Source organism: Herpailurus yagouaroundi, unplaced genomic scaffold (assembly GCF_014898765.1).
Source record: "Herpailurus yagouaroundi ecotype Mexico unplaced genomic scaffold, PumYag 164, whole genome shotgun sequence".
NCBI lineage: Eukaryota > Metazoa > Chordata > Mammalia > Carnivora > Felidae > Herpailurus > Herpailurus yagouaroundi.
Genome location: NW_024412405.1, coordinates 690,119 through 715,861, shown reverse-complemented (window position 1 = coordinate 715,861; position 25,743 = coordinate 690,119). Strand labels below are relative to the sequence as shown.

The following is a 25,743-nucleotide window of genomic DNA, read 5'->3' as shown; positions in this document are numbered from 1 at the left end:
TAATGTCCCCTGGCCGGTCCCCACAATACCATCTGCTGGACCACACACCTGGCTGATACAAACATTCTGACTGTCGGTATCAATTGCTGACTTCTCTAACCCATTAGTCAACTGTTATTAGTATGACAGAATGCGGAGCATTTGCAAGTTACTTTACGTTTTGGAGTTTAAATATTTAAGGCCGGAAGTGGCGACTGACTAGGGGCTGAGCGCAAGTGCAGGTGGTACCAGGTGGCCCGCGTGGCCGTGGCACGCCCAGTGGTCAGAAGGCACCAAGGCAGGAACAGGAACCCTGTCGCAGCAGGACTGTCACCTGGCAGGTCCTGCCCACTTTTAGTCTCATGAAGATGTGGCTTCTTACGAATCTGGATTTTATACTCACCTAAACCCTTCTGCCCGGGGTTCTTAGCAAAGGTGAAGGTAAACTGATAAAAATCCTTAAACTTCGCCGTGTCCTTCAGTTCCTGCTCCAGCCTCGGCAGAAGGGCCCTCAGCTTCTCTGTGCTGTCACACCTGCCGAGAGACAGTGCTGTTGTGGCGGGACAAGCGCCTGCCCAGTCTGGCCACTCCCTGTGGCCTGCGGGCCCCCTTCTCTAGCTAAAAGGATTCCGGTGCTCCAGAACGGATGGTGGTGGTGGCCGCACAGTGCCGTGAAGACGCCAAAACCAGACTTGTGGACTTTGAGTGGGCGAATTCTGGCCCTGGGGTCGCCTCCTTATGGCCAGGCTCGTCCACATAGGACAAAACACAACTCCACTGCTCGAGAGTCGGGCTTTCCGGGCGCGGGGTGGGGATGGGGGGGAAGGGGCAAGTGGGTGAAGGGATGGCACACACTTACTGTGATGAGCACGGAGGAACACACAGAACTGCTAAGTCTGTGCACTTAGCATAGCGCTACTGCTGTGCACCTGACACTAGCATAGCGCTACATTAATTACGCTGGAATTTAAAACATACATTTGCTGAAAATGAATTAAAACATTGATCTTCCTCCAAAAAGTCAACATCCTTTAAGAATATTAAAAAGCCTTAAAAGCAGAAATCTAGAATAGCAAAACATAAAATTTCTTTTTTATTTTGACAACCCAGCAAGAAGATCGTAACAGCTCTTGCTTCACCAATGCCACAGCAGAGCCCTAGGGCTTGGGAGCAAGCAGGGGAAGCCTTGCCTCAGTGGCCACCTGCGCAGTGACACAGAGGTGAGGCGTACAGCTCCAGGGACCCACACCAAGGCTGGCGTGCTCCCCACCTCAGGCCTCTTCTCTATGGGGCCACTCCGTGCCCTCCTGTGTGCCTGCATCACTCCAAGCAAGCACTCCCTGATGGTCAGTTGCCCCATTTTTGAACTTTGTAAATGGGAGCACATGTCTGGCTTTTGTGTCTGGCTTTCTGTGTTGACGCTGTGTCTGCAGGTTCACTTGTGCTGGCGTGTAGCTCACATTGAGTCATTTTCGTTACCATGTAGCATTCCACTGTATTCATACTTTATGATTTGTATGTTCTGCCAGTGAGAAATCCTCTGGCTATCTCTAGTTTTCTGGTAACAAAGGTTGTTAAGAACATTTCTATACATGTATCCAGGCACACAAGTAAATGTGTTAGGTTAGGCACAAGACCAAGTGGGCCAGCTGGGTCACCGAATCTCAAGTGTTGTGATACCAAACTGTTTCCTAAAGAGACTGCCCCATGTCAACCCCCTGCCAGCAGTATACGAGAGTTCCTGTTCCTCCCGTTTTCAGTGATACACACAACTGTGTCTTATTTTAGCCATTCCACAGATTAAGTTTGTCGTAATTTAACCTGTACTTCCTCAGTGAACAACACTGCACACCTTGTATTTTGACTGGCTATTTGGAGATGCTCTTTTGTGAAGTGCCAGTTCAAGTCTCCTGCCCGTTTTCAATTAGGTATCTTTTTCTTATTGTTTTGCAGGCTTTCTTTATATATGAACGACATAAGCTTTGGTCAGCTAAGCAGTCTACCCCAATGTGGACTGCATTTTCCCTTCTTGATGATCGGAATTCTTATTTTTAGTATAATACACTGCCAGTCTTCTTCACGGTGTTTTTTACAAAATTTTTTAAATGTTTATTTTTGAGAGACAGAGCATGTGAGTGGGGGAGGAGAGAGAGAGAGAGAGAGAGAGAGCGAGCGCACAAGCAGGGAAGGGGCAAAGAGAGAGAGGGAGACACAGAATCTGAAGCAGGCTCCAGGCTCCAAGCTGTCAGCACAGAGCCCAATGCAGGGCTCGAACTCAGGAACCATGAGATCATGACCTAAGCCAAAGTCAGAGGCCTAACTGACTGAGTCACCCAGGTGCCACAGGTTTGTGGTTGTTTTTTTTTAAAGGTGTTCAAACTTCCCCCACTGCATGGTCATAAAGATATTCTCCTACATGATTTTTCTAGAGGCTTCTGGCTTTTGCCTTTAGCCTTTCACACTGACATCTATGATCCACTTGGAACTGATTTTTTATGTACGTTGTGAGGTAAGGATCAAGGTAAGTTCTTCTCCATGTGCCAATTCTCCCAGAACCATTTACTGAAAAGATGTCCTTTCTTCACGTCTCTGAAGGCTGCCTTTGCCATAAATCAAATGTACCTTAACACACGGGTTTGTTTCTTGGCTCCCATTCTGTTCCACTGGTCTACTGATCTCAGTAGTAGTGCCAAGTAGTCTTAATTACTGTAGCTTGAAAAGTCCTAATTATCTGAGAGAACAGATCTTCCCCCTTTTGTTTTTTAAGAACTTTTGGCTGTTCTTGACTGTGCATTTTCATATAAATTTTAAATCCATTTGTCAAACTACACATATATAAAAACTACTACTTACTATGGTTTTGATTGAGATCACATTAAATACGTAAATTTAGGGACAAAATACTGACTGTTCCAACCTATAATGAGGTTTATGTCTCTACTCAGGCTTCTTGCCTCTTCTTAAGTTATTTTCTCTGTGGAGGTAGCACACATCTTTAATTACATTTATCCTAGGTGTTTTTCATTACTGATACTATTGAAAATGACATATATTTTAAAAATTCACTTTGTTTTGTTGAATTGTTGCATTCAGTATTCTAAAATAAGATTGATTTTTGTTTGTTGATCTTGGGTCCTACAGTCTGGCTAAACTCACTTATTGACTCTAATATTTCACCTGTGGATCAGACTAGCTACCACCACCTGTTCAATGCTTAATAAAAGTAGGCATTCATGTTCCAGTTAAGTATAAGATTTCCTCTAGGATTTGGCAGAACGGGGGTGGAGGGGTCAGATTAAGTACTGTCCCTTCTATTCTTGGTTTGCTGTAAGTTCTTTTTCAAAACATTATGAACAGAATTGAATTTTTTTAAACGTTTACTTTTGAGAGAGAGAGAGACACAGACAGAATCTGAAGCAGGTTCCAGGCTCTGAGCTGTCAGCACAGAGCCCTATGTGGGGCTTGAACTCATGAATTGTGAGATCATGACCTGAGCTGAAGTTGGATGCTTAACTAACTGAGCCTCCCAAGCCACCCAGAATTGATTTTTTTTTTTTAATGCTTATTTACTTACTTTGAGAGAGAGTGTGAGCCAGAGAGAGAGCGCAAGCAGGGCAGAGTGAGAGGGAGACAGAGAATCCCAGGCAGGCTCCACACTATCAGCACAGAGCCTGACACAGGGGTCGAACTCACAAACTGTGAGATTGGGACCTGAGCCTAAATCAAGAGTCGGACACTTAACCAACTGAGCCACCCAGGCGCCCCTGAATGAAATTGAATTTTATCAAACCCATTCTTTAAAATTATTTTTTAAAATGCTTATTCATTTATTTTGAAAGAAAGTGCATGCACAAGCTGGAAAGGGGCAGAGAGGGAGAGGGAATCTCAAGCAGGTTCCATGCTCAGTGTGGAGCCTGACGTGGGGCTCAATCTCCCAACTGTGAGATCATTACCTGGGCTGAAATCAAGAGTTGGACATTTAACAGACTGAGCCACATAGGTGCCCCTTATCAAAGTTATTTTATGCACTGAGATAATCCCCCCTTTTCTGTTGTTGTGATAAATTACATTGGCTTTGTAATGTTAAACAAATCTCACAATCCCAGACTATAACAAACTTTGTCATGATAAATAATCCTGGTTTTTTGGTTGATTTGTTTTGGGGGCTGGATTTAGTTTGCTAATAATTTGTCTAAGATTTTTGCGTGTTATGCATCTTTTGATTCCTATGACTGAGAGTGGACAATAATCTTTCATTCTCAAAATATCCTTTTGTGCTTGCTTCGGCAGCACTAAAATATCCTTTGCTATCCAGGTTGTGCTGGCCTCAAAACAAATTGGAAAGAGTTTCTTCCTGTACAATTCTCTAAAGAGGCTGTGTAGAGTTGGCACTGTTCTCTTTATTAAATGTTTTGTAAGATGTGCGCCAATCGAGGCCAAGAGTTTTTTCTCTTTGAGAAGATTTAAAATTATGAGTTCTCATTCTTTAAAAGAGTTATGGAACTATTTATATGTCCATTTCAGTAAGTCACATTTTTAAGAGAATTTTTCTTTGGCATCCAGGTTTTCACGATTACTAGCATAGAGTTGTTGTTCATAATAAACTCTTCACCTTTAACATCTGTAGGGTCTATAGTGATGTCTCTCTTTTCATGCCATATTGTTTATTTGTTCCTCACTACTTTTATAAGTCTTTTCAAACAGCAAGCTTCTGGCTTGTTTTCTGGCTTGATTCTATTGACAACTTCTTTTCTATTTCCTGAAATCACTGCCTGTTTAAAAAAGTAATTCCTTCTCTCTACATTCTTTGAGTTTAGTTTCCTGCTTTTCCTGCTTTTTGAGATAGATACTTTGCTTACTGATTTTTAACTCTTCTTTCCAAAATATGCACTTAAGAAGCTGAATCCTGCAAGTTTTCATAAGTAGTGTTTTCATCATTCAAAATACTTTCTAATTTCCATGGTAACTTCTTTCTAATCCAAAAGCTATATCCACATGTATTTCAACTGACTGAGTTATCTTTTGTTATATTTCTACCTTAATTGTGTTATGGCCTAAAAATACACTCTATCACTTCAATCCTTTGAAATTTGTTGCAACTTCTTTTATGCCTCAGTTTGTGGTCAACACTTACAAATGGTCTACTTGTCTTCTAAAAAGAGTACATATTCTTCAACATCAAAGGGTATAATCAGGTCACTTGTTGTGTTGCCCAAATGTCCTATTTCCTTACTGATTTTTCATCTGCTCTTTTCATCTGGTAAGATGTGTGTGAGAATTCCCCATTGTGATTGTAGATTGATAGATTTCTCTTTTTAGTGTTTATTTTTGCTTTAAATAATCTATTGCCTTCCATGTGAAATAAACCCTTCCTCATTATGAAATGTCCTTCATTATCTCTAGAATTATTCTTTGCCTTAAAGCTTATTTTAACATTAACATACCCACACCAACTTGTTTTGGTTAATGTTTGCAAATTACATCAACCTTCACCCCTCAAATTGTTCTGTGCCCTTATGTTTTAACCATATCTATTGTAAACAGTGTACACAGTGGTTGAATTGATGTTCTACAACCCACCCAATACTTAGTTCACTTACACTAAATTAATTATGGAAATGCCGACATATTTTGCTTTCAATCCTCCATTTTATCACGTGCTCGCTATTTGTCCTACATTAAGTAATTTTCCTTGTGTTCTTTTTCCCCCACATTCTTTTGGATTGAATTTATTACTTTCTTCTTGCTCCATTATTTAGGAATCACACATAAGTCACGTCCTCTACCATTTTTATCACGACTGTAACATACACAAAGAAAGCAAATATTTCTCCCACTGTTTTGTCTTTTTAACACTATCTTTCATTAAGCAGAGCTCTTACCTGTGATGAAGTCCAATTTATCAGTTTTTTTGCTTTGATGGCTAGTGCTTTTCACATCTTCTCTAAGACAATGTCCCTTAATCTGGGTCTTAACAAAGAGCTTCTCCCGTGATTTGTCTAGAATTCACAATTCTAAGTTTCCTGCATGGGCATGTAAGCCCCCGTCCACCTCAAGACACGGCCTGTGGCCTGATGCGGGCCCCAGGGAGACGTGGTCTCAGGCTGACCTGGCTATTTCAGCATCAGTCATGGAACACTCTTCTTTCCCTGCTGATGTAATAAAAATTGACCAACAATCTTGAGGCAGATGAAAAATAAGAAGACTTCACTAGTTCCTTTCAAGACTTACCTAATGCCACAATAATGAACACTATGTGCTTCAAGGTTAAGGATAAACAGACCCACAAAATATGACAGCGAGTCCAGAAATAGATCCACAGTATGGCCAATTTCTTGTTTTGACAAAGATGTCAAGGGATTTCATGACGTTCACAAAGCTCATTTACCAAGCCTCCAGCCCCCAATGAAAGGCAAGGCTGTAGGGTTAACAGCTAGAGGCCAAGTGTTCCAGCCACCGGGAGAGTTAATAGCCAGGAAAAAGTGTGAAAAACAGTAATAGAGCAGATCAAAAACCCAAACCCAAAGTGCTTTTTAAAGCTTAGTGCTGCTCAGACTACAATAGCCTTTTACATCCCTAAAAGCACTGAGGTTATCTCTGCAGTACAGGTGGCTGTCACATCACTAATACTTCCATCTCGTAGACAGCACTTGAATGCTTAATGAGTACTTTCCCTTGTAACCACTCTGTGAGATGTGACGAGTGGCGCCATTGGCCAGCACTGACTTATAACCTCAAGTCACCTGTATCCACGCATAAGGAGGCATGAACTCATCTAACACTTTGGGAAGATTCACACTCAAAATCTTTAAAATAGGTTCTTTAAGATATAGTACGTATTAGGATAACAAACAGGAATTTTAAAAGTTCATCTAACACATTTCTAGATAATGCCTAAGAAATGCTAGCAAGTGTTTCTGTAAGAAGCACTTATTTCCAAAGTATCCTATTTGGGGGAGGTTTTAGCAGATGGATGAGTGTAGTACAGCGGCAAGAGAATGCTTCTTTAGTGTGGCTTTTCCATTTTCTTGAGTGCACAGAACATGGAGTGATATGCTGTCACAACCACTGTCCCAGTGATGTCTTCTGCTGGCTTTTACACAACCGCCAGCAATAGGGTAAGTCCTGTAGAGTTTATCATCGAAACAGACCAGGCGGATAAATGTAACAGATTCATCAGCTTAGTGGAAAACACAAATGTTCCATTTTCCCTGGGGCCCCGGGGTTAGCTGTAAGTATGCACCTTATGAACAAATGCTCTATTTTTCCCCAGGGATGTGGGAAGTATGCACCTTCTGAACATATTCACCTTGGGCTGTCAAGCTCCTTCAGCAACTAAAAATAAGCCAGCTTAAGTTGTCAACACTACAATGTCACAGTATCAGCAAGTCAAGCGAGTTAGCCTTCATACCAACCCATGAAATAGCTCAATAAGCCTAATGATTAAAAGATATTTACGTTATGTGCTTTCACTTAATTGTCTGACTTATCTGATAAGTGAGAACCATCTTAAGTTATTAATGAAGCCTTTATCCTAACCCTGGAGGTAGAACAGAGAAGTGTTATAAGCAAAAAACGAAATAATAATTTATTGATATTTACTATAGAAACACAATAAATTATACAATTAGTATACAATATTACGAAATAAATTCAATGGCTGAAAACAAACAAATAAAAACACCCTGATAGTTACTGTCAATTCAAAACTGGTAGAATAAAAATTAAAAAGAAAAAAGTAAGTTACAAAAGGGATTAATCTGAACAAAAATATTAAGTGAAACTTTATTTGAATTTAAAGGAAACTAAAAGCTTAATAGAGTACAGGTACAAGAAATGTGTAAGATACACACAGAACGTAAATGAATTTGAAACTAATATTTACAAGCTGTTGAAAAATAACTAATGTTGGGGCGCCTGGGTGGCGCAGTCGGTTAAGTGTCCGACTTCAGCCAGGTCACGATCTCGCGGTCCATGAGTTCGAGCCCCGCGTCGGGCTCTGGGCTGATGGCTCAGAGCCTGGAGCCTGTTTCCAATTCTGTGTCTCCCTCTCTCTCTGCCCCTCCCCCGTTCATGCTCTGTCTCTCTCTCTGTCCCAAAAATAAAAATAAAACGTTGAAAAAAAAAATTTAATAAAAAAAAAAAACTAATGTTGAAGGCAGCTTCCTTTTTGCAAAAATTTAAACTGAGACAAACTTACTTACCCGAGCTCTGTCATGCCATCTACAAATTCCTTTTTGGTAAATTCACATTGCGTCGCTGCCCTGAATTTCCACGCAATGACCAAAACGCTGATGCTGGCAGGATCCAGGCTTAAGTCATCACAAAACTGTTGAATTCCGTCAATTCCAATTTTATTTTCATCTTGTGGGTCTACAGTTAAAATCAAGAGAGAGAGAGAGAAGTTATGCTATTTTGAAAAATAAAAAAAATGGGTGGTAAGCATCATAGCTCTATGAGATGGCTCTACCAAGCATGTTTCAAATACATCAATCAATAGACCACAATTTTCTACTGTATATGAAATAGCAACAAATGGTAATTTATCCAGAAAAAAAAATCCCTATTTAAAAAATCTAGGTACTGGAGTTTAGGAGAAGAAAAAAAAGACCATTGCAACCTCTTTGAGAAGATGTCATCGTTAAGAAAAAATTTAATTTCCATAAAGAAAATAAAAACTCAAAGTTTACACAATTCTAGTTCGCCCAAAGACAAACTGCTACACAGAAATACTGCACTGTGGGTCACCTGGCTGGCTGGCTCAGTAGGGGGAAGCATGTGACTCTCTGATCTCAGGGTCGTGAGTTTCACCCCCATGTTGGGTATGGAGATTAGTTAAAAAAAAAAAAAATCTTGGGGCTCCTGGATGGCTCAGTTGGTTGAGAGTCTGACTTTGGCTTGGGTCATGATCTCATGGTTTGTGAGTTCAGGCCCCGCACCCATTGGGCTCGCTGCTGTCAGCACAGAGCCTGCTTCAGATCCTCTCTCCCTCTCCCACTCTCTCTCTGTGACCCTTCCCCGCTCTCTCTCCCAAAAATAAATAAACATTAAAAATAGATAAATATTCTTTAATTAAAAAAAATACTGCATTGGCAAAGTGTTTACAATATTATGAGTTTTGGGGGAGCCTGGGTGGCTCAGTCAGTTGAGTATCCGACTCTTGATTTCAGTTCAGGTCATGGTCCTGTGGTAGGGTCCCCTCCCTAAGAAATGTGGTGAGAAAAAAGCCCTCAAGATAAGGGAAGGCAACCTGCCCATGTGCATACGTGACATCCCTAACGACCCTGTAACATGAGAGCACCCAATCAGACTGTATGTCTATACGTTACCCGTATTTGGGAGACAAGGAAGTAGAAAATGCATAAAAGGCTACATGGGTACAAGCCCAACTGAGCGGTCCCGGCAGGAATAAAGTTGCTTCCTGGAAAGAAAAGCCTTGGTGTCATGACTCTGCGAGACCCCTGCTACAATCCCAGGGTCATGGGATTGAGCCTCACATCTGGCTCTGCACTGAGCATGGGGCCTGCTTAAGATTCTCTCTCTCTTTCTCTCTCTCTCTCTTCCCCTGTCCCTCTCCCCTGTTCGTGCTCTCTAAAAAAAATTTTTTTTTAAATATTACATATTTTTATCTCAATCCTGCCAAAGCAATAGAAAAACTCATGTTTTTTTTAAGGTGATTTTGTTTGCTATAATTTTAATGCTACTATACAGTATTTAGTTTTCAAAATCGTTTAGTTCATGCATCCACATTTAACAGCTTAGAAATTCAGGCTTCCCTCTGTCCCTATTTCTGGTTTAGAAATGAAATTAAGGAACTTAGCATTTCTTCATCAGGAAATCTAATAAAATCTACTAGAAAAATCTCAGTAAGACCTCACCAAACCAGGTCTAGTAATTTCCAACAAAGTGCGTGTATACTAAGATGCCATCACGTGTGTGTTAATTCTGTTGGTTTAGGAGGCACAACTAGAAAATTTGTAGCCTCTTTGCTCCAATGAAGATTAAGCGTGATAAAATTCTTCCATGACACAAAATCCAACTTTGGTCACTTCAGTACTATATACTATATTTTCATAGACATCTTGTTATTGAAACGAAATGAAAATTTAAAAAAAGAAAAGAAAACAAGTACATAAAATAAAACGAATGCCGTAATCAACAAGCGGAGGCCCAGGCTTCCTCCCAGGCCTGCTCTCCCATATTAATGAGGGAGCAGCTGTCCCGAGGGCTCCTGGTTCTCACCCCCCTCCTGTCAACGCTCCCAGTGCTATACAGATCCCCAGGGTGAGAGCACAGTGGGCCTGCACTGCCCTCACCTACAGGAACACTGACTATTTTAAAGTCACTCTGCAAGGACTCACTCATATGTATACATTAGTCCTAACAAGGTTGTGTCTGTCAGGGCCTTGGAACAGCACGTCTCTGCAGAGCCCACAGGGATCCCACAACGTGTCTACTTGAAAGGCCCAGAACTGCACGAGTAAAGGATGTGAGGGTTAGGTTTCCACTACAGAACGACCCTCACAGGGAGGAACTCTCTCACAGGTGGCTGGACATGTCTGAACACCTCCAGCCACCTGCATGGTGTGTGACCTCCGAGACAGGCCCCATGACAACCTCAGCCAGAGTAACTTGGAGTGCATTACAGCTTATTCAAAATGATGACTTTTCACTTTCAAAACCACTGTTTGTTTTCCAAATACAAACCTGGTTTTTCTACTACAGAGTATGTTTTTGTGCCATGATTAAAAAAAAAATGCAGTTTTAAATCTGTTTTCAGATCTAAATAGATTAAAATACACATACAGTATTTTCAAAAGTGAAACATGAAAATAATATGTCAACAAGAATTTAAAGCCAAGCGAGTTATTCTGTTTAGGTTAATACTTGGTTAAATGAGTGCTTTGTGTATTTTTTTTTTTTTTTTTTTTAGGTTTTGGAAATACAAGATTAGCCTTAGAAACTGCTAGAAAGGAAAAGTAAGTCAACTCTTGACTAGTGGCTGCCTCTGTGATGACAGCACAGACCTGACACCCGATATGAAATCTGAAAAGCTGCTGAAATCTGAGCCGTCTGGATGTGTACAGACCTGTCACCAGACTTGGGCAGCGTGACCGAATCCGCACATGGAGAGTGCCGCTCTAAGCTTTGGTGTTCCCAACAAACCACCATCCCCAACCTGTAACACAAAAGTCTCTTCGCCAGGAGCGGCTCCTGAAGCCGCCCCAACGGCCAGGTGGCTCCGGGGCCACCGCACAGCCATGCTGTGCGAGCACAAGAGGACGTGTACCCACAGATCCGACTTTCTTCTAGGAGCTGGTCCTGTTCTTCAACAGCCCTCTCGCCACCAGGGTGCCAGCTTACCCAGCAGCGCTGGGGGGAAACCGGGGTCACAGCCCGGCCCGCCACCCCCGACCCCGGCCCGGGTCGGCTACCGGGTGAGGTTCCCCGGAAGCGCAGGGGCCTCTGCAGCTCAGCATCAGCAGCTCAGGAGGCAGAAGGGTCCCGGGTGCTCCAGAGACAGAGGCAGGCTGCCCGCGGCTGCTCTTACCTCTATGCTTGTCGCTCTTACCTCTGTACCTGTCGTACAGCTGCTCCAGCTTCCTCCTGTCCACTGTGCTTCTCATGGGGCCCGCAGCAGGAGCGACGGCGCGCGGGGAGTCGGCGTGGTCACCTCTGGCGTCTACCTGGCTTGTGCTCCGCAGCACATGGCACCACTCCGGCCAGCCTGACAAAATGCCACAGGTTCAGGACCTTGTCCCTCGGAGACGGCTTACGTGTACGCTCTGGGACGTGAGAGCATGAGGAAGGCCAGGCGGCTGGGACGCGGCTCCGCTTCAGTTTCCCACCGCCACTGCCAGTATTTGTACCGGACCTCGTGCTTCCTCGCTGGCTCCCCTTCTTCGCGGGGCCCCGGGCCACAGCATCACATGGCTCCGTAGTCAGGAAGACCGCCCCGTCCTCTGAAAACCGGGATGATGGCATCTATCTGGTGATAAACATGCCAACGACTGTAAGAATCAAGCTTTTACACAAAATACGCTGTAATCTCTAACCACTTCAATTTGCATAAAACCCTTTATTCCCTGTCTTCAGGAAAATCCCTCTTTTACACGCTGTAGCTCTCTGATGCAGTGAGGCTGGGTGTCTGACCCCAGGCATGACCACATCACCACGGCCTGTGGTGGGGGAGGGGGGTCCTCTTTAGCCCCAGTTAAGTTCAGGATCTAATGAGGGCTGTACAGTTTGGAAACATCATTTAGATTTTTCCCAGTTTAAAATCAGCAGAGTCATACTGATGAAAACATATACAGGTAACTAAGAATAGTGTTAAGCATAACTTACTAAAGTTCCAAAAGCGGCCACAAAAAGCCGGTTATGACTAAATGAATCACAAACAGATCTGTGTACCTGAGCCAGAAATTAAAAATGGGAACACAGGGCAGAGGCTGGGGCAGGCAGAAAATAGCAAACCAGCCAGTAACCACGCTATATATAGTATGTGAGGAAACAAAATAGCATTCTAGCGCTTCCAGGCAGGGGTCGGCTAAATTTCTACTTATCTAAGGTAAGGTAACCTGATGAAGAGGGCACCAGAAATGAAAGTGAATCACCACCTTCAGTGAATCACCACTTTCTGTAAATCAACACAGACTCTACAATCTACTGGATGCTAATGCTTTACACAAATGCTTTACAAAATAACAGAAGGGGAAGTTTCATGTAAAAGGAGGGATTCTTGATCTTGTGCTAAAAAGGATGAGACAGTTTATAAAAACACACAGAATAAGTTCTACCTTCCGGAAACCTGCAGTGGAATACAACATGGAGCCAGGGAAACTGAGGAGGAAAAAAGGAGAGTCAGGGACGAGATTCAGACATGCGCACCAGACACAAGAGCTGGAAGCGGGCTGAAATTCGGCTCAGCCTCCCGGCCGCCAAACCACAAAAGAAAACAGGATTAGTTAGGAAATCTGTTTTCGTAAGATTTAAAAACCTACCAGTGGCCCAGCAGTGGCCTGGCTCCTCCTGGCACGGAACCGCGAAAGAGCAGCCTCTGTGCGGCTCACAAAAGGGTAACTGCAGCGTGTGTCCTCTGTCCCAGACCGACTCCTCCCCCCAACGCCAAGGGTAAACAGCACGGTGGCCAGAGCTGCTTAGCTTCCTCCGGCCTCCCTCACAGCGTGCTGAAGCCAAAACAGCAGAGTGCAGTTCAGCAGAATGACGGATCAAACACACGGCTCTCCAGGTACAGTCTGGGCACCCCAGGCTCCCGAGACTGCACAAGGGTTCCACCAAGGACAAAACTATCTTCGCAACAACCCCAAGTCATTATCTGCTTCTCTCACTCTCACTGGGGTGAAGCAGAGGCCACATGACTTGCTGATGTGGGGTTCAAACTCATGAACCATCATGACCTGAGCCAAAGTCGGACGCTCAACCGACTGAACCACCCAGGCGCCCCAATTTTTTAAAGCGCATAGGGGACTAGAACTAATTAAGTCTGAGAACTGCTGATCTAGTGTAACATGGGGCACTGGCCTTTTGGCTACTTAGAACAATGACTTGATGATTTGGGGTCTTGGGTCCCTTCTGGAATCTGGTGAAAATCACAGATCGTCTCTCCAGTAAAGCATGTGGTTTTGCATAAAATTTTGGGGTTTTCACACATCATTGGAGCCCATTAGTTCCTCAGAGGGTAAGGGAAGGTGAAACTCAGGTTACAAGGCCCAGGGAGCTACATCAGGGGTCACTGGTCTCTGTTGCAGCTACTCAGCTCTACAATGTGGATGACGGACATGCTCTGCACCAATAAAACTTTACTGACACACAGGCAATGTGCCTGTGGGCTGTGGCTTCCAGTCCCAATCTAGACTCTAGGGGAATATACAGAGTGTATACCCTGTATGCTATTTCCTGAAATTGAGCCACTTAAAAAACTAGACAAAGAGCCTGGGGTTATATCTTCTGGTTAAGATAAAATATAGCTAAATTAGGGCAGCCCCCATATGCTTTGACAGTGAGCTGACAAAAGGTAAAACATCTTTTTTGAAGGTGATGGGCTCCCCAGGGGAGGGTGGACAAAGCCAAGGGCTCCCTCAGAAACTAAACTGGAGACAGATGTCTGTCCCCCACCTGGTGCATCACTAGAAATGCTCGTGACATCTGTATCATGTAAATCGCCACCAGTGCAACATTTTAAAATTCTGTCATGGTTGTAAAATAAAATAAAATAACATACAACGAACTCTGACCATGCTACGACAGGGATGAACCTCGGAAACATCACACCAAGTAAAATAAGTCAGACATGAAAGGCCACATGTTGTATGTTGTGTGATTTCACTTATATGAAATATCCAGATGGGCAAATCCATAGAAAGCAGACAGGTTGTTCCCAGGGACTGGGGTGAGTGGAGACTGACTATTCAATGGCACAGGGTTTTCTTTGAGGGTGATGATGTGTTTTGGAACTAGATGCAGGTAGAGACAGCACAACACTGATTCTACTCAATGCCACTGAACTGTACATTTGAAAATAGCTAATCTTATGTGGATTTTACTTCAAAACAAAATTTGAACATAGTACTCTTAGAACCTCCAAGACTATTCAACACAGTAACGTACTGTAAGGTAATTGAATTAGTTAACTAGCATTATATGTTGACAGATCCGTGCCAAGTAAATGTTGTCAGACGTCTGGAAGATGTGCTGTCTGATCTTGAGGTATTTTGATAATCACGTCTTAACATGTGACAAAAGAGTTATATCAACAGCGTAAAGGAAAATACTCTCTGAAAACTCTAGAAAGAGAGGTACAGGAGTATATGGACCCAAGCCAGGCAAAGTGACTTGAATTGTTCCTATGTCAGTTACCAAACGGGGAGACCAGCAGATAGAGAAACAAACAGATCCCTCCTCAATCTACTCCAGGTGTCTTAAAGGTCAGATCCCACAACGCTGAGTCTCAGAGTGGTACTAAGGTGTTGTTTTTGTTTTTTTTTTTAATGTTAATTTATTATTGAGAAACAGAGAGCATGAGCATGGGAAGGAGGGACAGAGAGAGAGGGAGACACAGAATCTGAAGCAGGCTCCAGGTTCCGAGATATCAGCACAGAGCCCGACATGGGGCTCGAACTCATGAACCACAAGATCATGACCTGAGCCGAAGTCAGACGCTCAACCAACTGAGCCACCCAGGCACTCCATAGCGTGTTGGTTTTGAATGAGCAACAGCAGCCTCAGGTCTAAGCTTAACCCCTAAGTCTGTGGCCGGAAGAAACGGAAGAGGACTGTCAGCAAATATGCAACAATTTGATGTGACCCCTTACACGTTTCTCCATAAAAGAATGGTGATTAAAACAATAATCAGTAAGTACAAAAACTATGCATGCTTCATGTCCAAAAAGAACGAAGAGACTTAAGTTGGAATCTGTAGAAAAAGGAATAAAGCTTTCTAGAAAAAAAAAAAAGCCTCATAAACTGAAAAATTACAGGGGAAAGAAGCAAACTCTGGATCCATTAAAACAGACTAAATCCATGTAAAATTAATAAAGGCCTATAAATTGGCAGGGCCTGTCCTTCACGCTCTGGTGGCCCTCACTGAGGCTTTACTACAGCAAAGAAATTAAATTAAGTGTGTGTGGTGGGGGGGAGATGTAAGTTCAATTGTCATACTTTGTTAAAATACACAAACTTCTTTTTTTAAGTTTATTTATTTTGAGAGAGTGCACACACGTGTGCAAGTGTGGGAGGGGCAAAGAGAGGGCGAGACAGAATCCCAAGTAGGCTCTGCGCTGTCTGTGCAGAGCCCAACGTGGGGCTCGAACTCATGAACCATGAGATCATGACCTGAGCTGAGATCAAGAGTCAGATGCTTAACCGATTGAGCCCCCAGGTGCCCCAAAACACACAAAATTCTTGAAATCAAAGTATGGACAATCCAGTAGAAAATCAAATAAAGTCTCTAAACTACAGATAAAGTCTAAAACATTTTAACTGTGACCTTGAAAAAAAACCACTTACATAATTTGGACACCAAGACTGCCCATATACAAAAGGAAAATAAGTTCTTGCAATGCCTTCGGTAGAGACTTAACACGACAGAATCCTCAAGGCCAAATTCCAAGGGGCGGTCAGCACAACCACATGGGTCAAATACATAAACTTGCTCCAGTTTTCCGCTTTGGTATCCAGCAGGCCGGGGGTGAGATTAAAATCCACTCTCGGACCTCCCCCCTGTGCACTAACCACGAGGTCCTCTTCCGCTGGTTAAGCACTGAGCCCTTCCCCTTCCCTCCCCTCCTGTGGTGGGTGCATCCTGCCTGGGCAGCACGATGAGCCACCAGGGTCATCCAGAAACTTCCGGCCACACTGCCCACTGAGCTCCCTCTTGGTTTCTGAGCCAACTCTCTCAGTCTTCTTGTCTCTCTGGGCAGCCCTTCTCGGTCTCCGTCTTTGCTTTTACCCCCCGAGTTCTGCCCTCAAGCCTCTGCTCTTTGCCCTACACACTCCTCCCAAACCATCTCTCTCCTGTTGGAAACCTGCTCACCAGCCTCCCACTACCATGAGGACAAAAGCGAGCATGTTCTTCCTGAGCCCCAGAAGACCCTGCACAACCTGACTCCAGTTCCCTCAGCAGCCTCCCACGGGCCACGTTCCCCTGACTCTGCACTTTCCGTAGGCAGCCGCATCTGCCAATTCTGGGGACTTATCACCGAGCTTGTTCCTGCTGCCCAGGGGACCGCAGCTGTCTGGCTGCCCTCCCCACCTCACTCGGTCTGGAGAATTCAGCCCACACAGCATCAGTTCCCGTTACTGTGGCTTTGCCATCACTGCCCCAGCATCCGGCGCCACTCACCCACCCCATACGTTCCCAGAACCTGTGCCTCTCCCCAGCCCTTATCCCAACTGTAGTAAAACGGTCGTGCTTGTCTCACTGCTAGGACATCGGCTCCGTGAACACCAAACCCACACGTGTCTGTTCACCATCAACCCCCAGCAACGATGAAACCCACCGGCTACCATGGTTTCCACTACATTTCAAAACAGGCGTGTGCTTCCCGAAGCCCCTCTTCTGAGCTGCGGATCCGTATGTCCGACCAGCCAGGAGATTCCTCTCTCCTCTCATCCCTACTGCGTTGTTTTCCCACGTGAACCTGCTCTTCCTTCTACAGTTCCTAATTTGGTCAATGATATCACCACCTGCTCAGGTACCCGAGCCGCGTCTGAATAGTTCAGTGAAGGTCCTCCCTCTGCCTCCTCTCATCCTTCTCATTCCGACAGAAAATCTTTGATGCAAGTCTTCACCTCTTCCCACCTAGATTATTACAACAGCTTCCTAATTGGTCTCCCCTGCAGCCCTGACCGCTCTGATCCAAATCCTCCTCTCCTCTTGACAAAACACAAACGTGGTCACATCACACACACCTCGCCTTCTCAAAAACTTTTTATGGCTCCCATCAGCTCCTGGATAAACCATATAGTCCCCAGCACGGAATACAAGGCTGCTTGTGCAGTGTTCCCTTCCTTGACTCTCAATTCCACCTGCTAGCCACAACGGATTCGTGCTCATGCTCAAAAGCGCTACCTTCCCCGCTTCATCGACAAGTTGCTAGTTTGCCCAAAACGTCCTTCGCTCCTCGTTCACTGGCTGCTCGCGTTTCCGCAGAGGCACGGTTCACTCCGCTGTTCGCTCGGTGCCTCCATTTCGTCAGACACCCGTCAGGTTCCCACCTGCGTGCCTCCCTGCAGGGCCCCCAGGGCCGGAGGCCCGGCGGAGACCCCGCCGCCCCCGTGACCTTTGCGCCCAGCGCCCCCCTACCCCCGCCTCCCAGCGCTCCCCTGCCCCCAGGTACGCAGAAGGGACTCGGCGGCAGGCGACACCGCAGGCCACCTACCATTCTCCCCGGCGCTCCCCAGCTTCTCGCCGGCTCCGGTCGTCTGCGCAGGGGCCCCGGCTCGGCCGCGCTGTCCTCGTCCTCGGCGTTCTCTCCCGGGACACCTGCCGGGGAAGGGGCACAGGGGCACAGAGGCAGGTCCCGCCAGGGGAACTCCATCACCCGGCGTGCACAGGGCCACCCAGAGGCCCACGACACCCCTCGGGCCCCGCCCCTCTCCAGCGTGCACTGCGTCGCCCGGGGGCCCATGGGACCCCACCTCCCTCTCTACCTCCTCACTGCTGCGTGCACAGCGCCGCCCAGCGACAATGTGACTCGCGGGCATCGCTCCCGCCTCCGACCCGGCACTGCGCTGCCCGGGGTCCGACGGCACCCAGGCCGGCCCCATCCTACAAATCCCGACGCGCACTGCGCCGCCAGGGGGCCGACGGGACCGGGGTCTACCCCGTCCTACAAATCCCGATGCGCACTGCGCCACCGGGGGCCGACGGGACCTAGGCTCCGCCCCTTTCAGGGGGACGCGTTTCGGTGTGGGCAGCGTCCGCCGCGGCGGCCCTCCTGAGAGGGCGACGGACAGCCAAGACCCTCCCCGCGCCCGACCGCGTCCTCGTCCTCTCCCGGTCCCCGCCCTGGGGGCGGGCCTGCCGCCTGGAGAGGGATGCGGGTAAGGTGCGTCCCTGTCCGCTCCTTGGCTCGCAGCGCCGGAGAACCAGACGCACCGCTGTCGGGCCTCGTCCAGGTGAGCGCTGCTCGAGGTTCGGGCGAAAGGCGCCGGGCCTCGAGGCTTCCTCCGGGGGGTCTCCCCTTCCGGGGGTCCCCTTTCCTGGTCTCTTCCTCGGTCTCTGTCCCCGGGGTCTTCCTCACCGGATCTCGCACCCGGGGTACCCACCCGCCCCCGGCCTCCCCTTCCCGAGTCTCCCTCCTCGGTCTCCGTCGCCGGGGTCTCCCACCCGGGTGCTCCCTCCCCGGTCCTTTTCTCCTCCCTTCCCGAGGGTATCCCCTCTCCCGGACTTCCTCACCCGTTTCTCCTCTCTCGTGTTGGGGGCTGCCCTCGGGGTCTCCCTTCCTTCCCTTCCGAGGCCTCACGCAGATTCGAGTCCCGCTCTCCATTTCTACTCCTGCGTGGAGCGTGGAGGAAGACTGCTTCTAAAGACAGGGGTTCTGGCAGTGGTTCTGGAGGGCTGTGAGCGGGACAGTGGTGGGGTGTCCGGCCTCTTGCACCGCCACGACTTAAAGTTTATGGGTAAAACTGGGGAAGCTGCCAAAGTAAACGGTTGGCATGTCGGTTCATAGGTTCCCCAAGCAGAGGCTCTACAGTTCTCACCGGTGTGGTGGCTACTCTAGTTAACGGGAGGCACACGGAAGATCCAACGCGGCCTGCCACCGCTGTGCCTCCCCGCCAGGCCTCCACCTCCTGGCAGAGGGAGGGGAGACCCGCTGAGGGCTGGATTTCAGAGGCCAGCTCACCTTCCCAGCAGCGTAAGCTGGGAGGTGCCATCCCCAGTGGTGTGAGGGTGCCAGCCAGTGGTCTCCTTCACTGGTCCCTTTTTAGCCTGGACCTGCCTTCGTGGTTCCAGAGAAAGAGCGAGCGCAGGTAGCTGATCTCTGACCTTGTTTTCAGGCTCTGCCTCTGGGTCCTTTTTGGATCTTGCTTGGTAGCACCTGAGTAAACATAAGTAATGGTTGAACACTTTTTGGGAACGCGGTTAGGCTTTGATCACATTTGTTAGTTTACATAATTGCCTAGGTATAAGGTAGTTCTGCTTTTTCCTGTTTAAACGTTTTTCTGATCATTCTTTGGATCAGAGTGTCTTACTGGTTCGTTTTTTTTCTTTTAATACCAACTTTTTAAAACTTAGTACATCAGTGGTTGGATTACTTAATGGAATAATGGTTTTGTAGTTCAGTTAACATCAAGTACTTTAAAGCTTCTTAATATCTGTAAAAATTTTTCTTTCTCTTTCCTTCCTCTCTCCCTTTTGTAACTTATTCTCTAATTCTTTTTCTAATTAGATATGAATTTGGAAGTTGTATTTATAAGATTATAAGTATTTTATCTTTTAAGAATTATGCTTTTAGGGGCGCCTGGGTGGCGCAGTCGGTTAAGCGTCCGACTTCAGCCAGGTCACGATCTCGCGGTCCGTGTGTTCGAGCCCCGCGTCAGGCTCTGGGCTGATGGCTCAGAGCCTGGAGCCTGTTTCCGATTCTGTGTCTCCCTCTCTCTCTGCCCCTCCCCTGTTCATGCTCTGTCTCTCTCTGTCCCAAAAATAAATAAACGTTGAAAAAAAAAAGAATTATGCTTTTATCATTCAATTTGTTCACATTTAAAATACGGTTTTTGTGGTCCCTGTCAAAATAACTCCAGCATTCTTCACAGAGCTAAAACAAACAATCCTAAAATTTGTATGGAACCAGAAAAGACCCCGAAGGGCCAAAGCAATCTTGAAAAAGAAAACCAAAGCAGGAGGCATCACAATCCCAGACTTCAAGCTACACTACAAAGCTCTAATCATCAAGACAGTATGGTACTGGCACAAGAACAGACACTCAGATCAATGGAACAGAATAGAGAACCCAGAAATGGACCCACAAACAATGGCCAACTAATCTTTGACAAAGCAGGAAAGAATATCCAATAGATTAAAGACAGTCTCTTCACCAAGTGGTGCTGGGAAAAGTGGACAGCGACATGCAGAAGAATGAACCTGGACCACTTTCTTACACCAGACACAAAAATAAACTCAAAATGGATGAAAGACCTCAATGTAAGACAGGAAGCCATCAAAATCCTCGAGGAGAAAGCAGGCAAAAACCTCTTTAATCTTGGCTGCAGCAACTTCTTATTCAACACATCTCTCTACAAGCAAGAGAAACAGAAGCAAAAACGAGCTATTGAGACCTCATCAAAATAAAAAGCTTCTGCACAGTGAAGGAAACAATCAGCAAAACTAAAAGGCAACCGACAGAATGGGAGAAGATATTTGCAAATGAAAAAGCAGATAAAGGGTTAGTTCCAAAATTTATAAAGAACTTACCAAACTCAACACCCCCCCTGAAAAATATAAATAATCCAGTGAAGAAATGGGCAAAAGACATGAATAAACACTATTCCAAAGAAGACATCCTGATGGCCAACTGACACATGAAAAGATGCTCAACATCACTCATCATCAGGGAAATACAAATCAAAACCACCATGAGATACCACCTCACACCTGTCAGAATGGCTAACAGTAACAACTCAGGCAACAACAGATGTTGGCAAGAATGTGGAGAAAGAGGATCTCTTTTGCATTAAGAGCCCAAATGTCCATCGATGGATGAATGGATATAGGAGATGTGGGATCCATATACAATGGAGTATTACTCGGCAATCAAAAAGAATGAAATCTTGCCACTTGCAAGGATGTGGATAGAACTAGAGAGTATTATGTTAAGCGAAATGAGTCAGAGAAAGACAAATATTATATGACTTCACTCATACGAGGGCCTTAAGATACAAAAAAGATGAAGGGGCGCCTGGGTGGCTCAGTTGGTCGGGCGTCCGACTTCGGCTCAGGTCACGATCTCACTATTCGTGGGTTCGAGCCCCGCGTCGTGCTCTGTGCTGACAATGTGGAGCCTGCTTGGGATTCTCTGTCCCTCCATATCTCTTCCCTTCCCTCTCTCTCTCTGTCTCTCTCTTTCTCAACAATAAACATTAAAAATATTTTTAAATAGGGGCGCCTGGGTGGCGCAGTCGGTTAAGCGTCCGACTTCAGCCAGGTCACGATCTCGTGGTCCGTGAGTTCGAGCCCCGCGTCGGGCTCTGGGCTGATGGCTCAGAGCCTGGAGCCTGTTTCCGATTCTGTGTCTCCCTCTCTCTCTGCCCCTCCCCTGTTCATGCTCTGTCTCTCTCTGTCCCAAAAATAAATAAACGTTGAAAAAAAAATTAAAAAAAATATTTTTAAATAAAAAAGTAAATGGGGCACCTGGGTGGCTCACTAGGTTAAGCATCCAACTTCAGCTCAGGTCATGATCTCACGGTTCATGAGTTCGAGCCCCACTTCAGGCTCTGTGCTGTCAGTTCAGAGCCTGGAGCCTGCTTCAGATTCTGTGTCTCCCTCTTTCTCTGCCCCTCCCCCACTCACGCTTTGTCTCTATCAAAAAATGAATAAACATTAAAAAAAATTTTTTTTAAAGATACAAAAAAGATGAACATAAGGGAAGGGAAGGAAAAATAATATGAAAACGGGGACAAAACATAAGAGACTCTTAAATATAGAGAACAAACAGAGGGTTGCTGGAGGGATTGTGGGAGGGGGTATGAGCTAAATGGGTAAGGGGCATTAAGGAATCTACTCCTGAAATCATTATTGCACTGTATGCTAACAACTTGGATGTAAATTAAAAAATTAAGACGTTATTTAAAAAATAAAATATGAGTTTTAAGTTAAATTCTTCACAAATTAGATTGAAGTAGGTTATTTCCATTGGGGAGTTTGCTTCCTAAGACCTTTCCATGAGCACCTCTTTTGTTTCCTGTTCATTTCCTGTGTTGTACTGAATCTGGAAGTGTTGCTGGTATCACAAAGAAATTCTAACTTGATGCCATTTCCTACAACTCACCCTTATATTTTTCTTTTTCAGAACCAAGGTAAATAACCAGTTTGGGCTGGTTAACATTGCTCCTGCCACACCCCTGCTGCTTGCTTGGAATCTTCCGCACACAGCGCCAGGCACTGCATTGGGTACCAGGTCAGTACCGCATATGGAGTGGCCCCGGTTCACTGAGTGCATGGGGGTGGGGGTCCTTCCAAAGAGCTGGGTTGGAGCCTGGCTGGGCTGGCCTCTGCCCCACAGACAGTGGCTGCTGTCCTGGTGTGTTGAATAAACTTGATTCTTTCTCAGCAGTTTGATTGAGAAAATTGGAGACACTGGGTCTGGAAGGTCCAGAGGAAGAGAGGGCATGGGGGACCCCGTGGCTGCATGTGAGGAGAAGGCTGGGAGGCAGAGCCAGGAGATTTTCAAATTGTGGCCATTGTAGAAAATTGGGCAAAGTAGAGGAGTCGCCCCTCCCTCTGCTTTTCCTCCTCTCCGCTGAGCTCCCTGCAGGGACTTCAGCGACCCCAGTGCTCTAGGGTTCTGTGGGTCCTGATAGCAGATGTCTAAGGAGACAGTCCCTTTGCATACCCTGTGGTGCTCAGAGCACTCAGAGATAGAGGCCTGTGGGAGAGAGCTTTACTTGGGTGCCTTAGCTCTGAGAAAGGCCAGTCTTAGACTGTGTTATTGTGCTTTGCTCATGAGTTTTTATCCACTAAATGACATGTGACACTTATGAATTACTAAGCACTTTTAATAGAGTAAAAGTATGTGATTTCTATATAATATGACGAGTTAAAAGCATTGGAAATTTTTTGGGGCGCCTGGGTGGCTCAGTTGATTAAGCTTCCGACTCTTGATTTTGGCTCAGTTCATGAATTGAGCCCTTGTGTTGGGCACTGGGAATGAAACCTGCTTAAGATTCTCTCTCCCTCTGCAGTCCCTGTTCACGTTCTCTCTAAAAAAAAAAAAAAAAAAGAAAGAAAGAAAAAGAAAAAAATTGGGCAAAGCTGTGGAGATATATTTTATTTCTTTGTGTAAGTGTTCATTGTTGCAGGGGCAGAGGGGCAGAGAGAGAAGGAGACAGAGGACCTGAAGCGGGCTCTGGGCTGTCAGCACAGAGCCTGATATGGGGCTCACACTCACGAACCCGGAGATCATGGCCTGAGCCAAAGTCGGACATTCAACCGACTGAGCCACCCAGGTGCCCCATGACATATTTTAAGTAATGTTGAAATATGTGTAAGTAGAAACTTTGGGGACTAGTTGTATTCCAAGTACTGATTTTGTCGTTGCTCTAAATGAAAAGTGACATTGGGTTTTCATGTAGCAGAGACATCTTGAAGACCTTCGGCTCTGGTTGAGGGCATTTCCTAGTTTAAATAGAAGAAGTGTCAGGTTAGTGGAAAACAGTAAGCATTTGTGTTGAATTTTTAAAACTGTATTTTGAGATGCTTATAGATTCATATACCGTTATAAGAAATAATACAGAGAAATCCTATAGATCCTTCACCCAGATTTCCCCAGTGGTAGCTCCTGATTAAAAATAGAGTCTAAGCAGAAGATTGCATCTATTTGACCCACTCACCTTACTCACATGGCATGTTTTACAATCTGCCATTTCTGTCACGTGTTGATTCCTGTGGCCACCAGCGCCATCAAGACACAGACCATTTCTATCCCACGGGGTCCCTCCTCCCTCTTCCCTGACAGCCACTCCATCTCTACAGTTAGTCCCTGAACAGTGCTGTAAGTGGAATTGTAGGGTGTGTGGGATCAGCCCTCCTTGCAGCCTTGAGGTCCACCCAGGTTGTATCAGTGACTCAAGGTATAGAAATTCTAGGAATTTGTTGTAAAAATATAATAAATCAAAAGTGTCATTTTTATAATTAAAAACAATAATAACAAAATAGCACTAGAGCTAAAAAAGTTTATTATTTACTAAGAAAAAGCATGCTATAATTTAGTAGTTTACAGGATTTGGTAGCCAAGTTTAAAGGTAAGATGAAATGAATTTATGAAAAAGTGATTGATGTTTTCAGAGTCTGTAAATAATTTCAGTGTCATGTCCACATGTCCATGACTTGAGCTTATTTGAGTGGAAATATTAGTATGACCACAATTAAAGTTCTCAATAATTTCTTGTAAAAATTAATAGTCCTTTATGTGTCATAGGGTAGAGTTATAACTATTTAATTTCAAGAATTTGTTTGAGGAAGGAACCAGAAATGAATGAAGGGGTGTTTGTTGTTCACACACAGACTGTGTGGCAGGTTATTTGTCTGAAGTTTGAAATCCATAAAAGAATCATTTTTTGAGATCTTTTAGGGAAAATGGGAAACATTAGCAAAGCATCAGAAATGTCTGTCTTGGTTCTGAAAATACTAGAAAAGCATGTATTTATCAACATTGAATTCTTTCTCTCCCCTGGAACAATAGAAGTTCAGCAGTGAAATGAGTTATTAAAATAACAGATTAACTATCTTGCTAGGCACTACTGAGATTGGGTAATCATTTATTTATTTTTAAGGTGGTAACGCTTACTTAAGTTGTATTAAAGCTGTAACAAAGGGGCACTTGGGCGGAGCATCCATCAGACTCTTGATTTCGACTCAGGTCATGACCTTGAGATTTGTGGTATTAAGTCCCCGCCTCTGCACTGGCCTCTGCACTGACTGGGAGTACCCTGCTTGGGATTGTCTCCCTCCCTCTCTCTCTGCCCCTCCCCCTCCCCACCTCATGCGCATGCGCGCGTGCACTCTCACGCTCTAAATAAACATTAAAAAAAATTGTAATATAAAGTTGGGTAATTTAGACAGCACATTGTCACTTATCCTAACAAGTTAGGGGAAAAAGTGAAACATTGTAGGTAAATAAATTCTCTGTGAGTTACAAACTGATGTATCGAAAAATGTATTGAAATTGAACAGTTTCCTGACTTTGTAACCAGAATATTGAGGTAGAATGTAGTTTTTTCTTGGTGACTTTTGATGGGTAGGTTTCCCTGCTGTCCTCCAATAGTGGTATTTTTGGTGTCTACGGAAAGGTGTAGTTCAGTCCTCACCAGACTCCCTGGGCTGCTAGTCTTTGCCAGGTTCTTGTGCTGGTTTTTCAGAAGCTCTGTTTTATCTCCACTTTCTATTGGCTGTCATTTTTGGTTTGGAATTTTCTGCCTAGATAAGCCACACTCTCATTTTTTCTGCATCTGATCTGCTTTGCCTGGGAAACCAGAATAAACTTGTTAGAATTGGGATTACTAGTAAAACTGAGGTATAGATACTTG

At 45.2% G+C, this 25,743-nt stretch overlaps 2 protein-coding genes across 9 annotated transcripts in view; one reads left to right on the top strand and one right to left on the bottom strand.

Moving 5' to 3' along the window:
- Nucleotides 1-18,088, bottom strand: part of DCUN1D2 (defective in cullin neddylation 1 domain containing 2) — a 31,299-nt gene extending 13,211 nt beyond the window's left edge. The window contains exons 1-4 of one of the 3 annotated variants that reach the window (XM_040487010.1): nt 17,880-18,088; nt 11,552-11,968; nt 8,184-8,352; nt 383-513 (exon numbers count right to left, since the gene is read on the bottom strand). In XM_040487010.1, the coding sequence (XP_040342944.1) occupies nt 383-513; nt 8,184-8,352; nt 11,552-11,606 (355 nt within the window). In that variant the 5' untranslated portion in view covers nt 11,607-11,968; nt 17,880-18,088. Of the gene's footprint in view, nt 1-382; nt 514-8,183; nt 8,353-11,551; nt 11,969-12,980; nt 13,099-17,879 lie in introns of those variants that run through there. The other 2 variants (XM_040487008.1, XM_040487009.1) reach the window with 2 other exon arrangements.
- Nucleotides 18,089-18,390: 302 nt separating this feature from the next.
- Nucleotides 18,391-25,743, top strand: part of SLC9D1 (solute carrier family 9 member D1) — a 57,912-nt gene continuing 50,559 nt past the window's right edge. For 2 of the 6 annotated variants that reach the window (XM_040487007.1, XM_040487004.1), the window contains exons 1-2: nt 18,394-18,618; nt 22,509-22,616. The gene's annotated coding sequence lies outside the window, so the exon portion shown is untranslated. Of the gene's footprint in view, nt 18,619-22,508; nt 22,617-25,743 lie in introns of all 6 variants that reach the window. The other 4 variants (XM_040487003.1, XM_040487000.1, XM_040487002.1 and 1 more) reach the window with 4 other exon arrangements.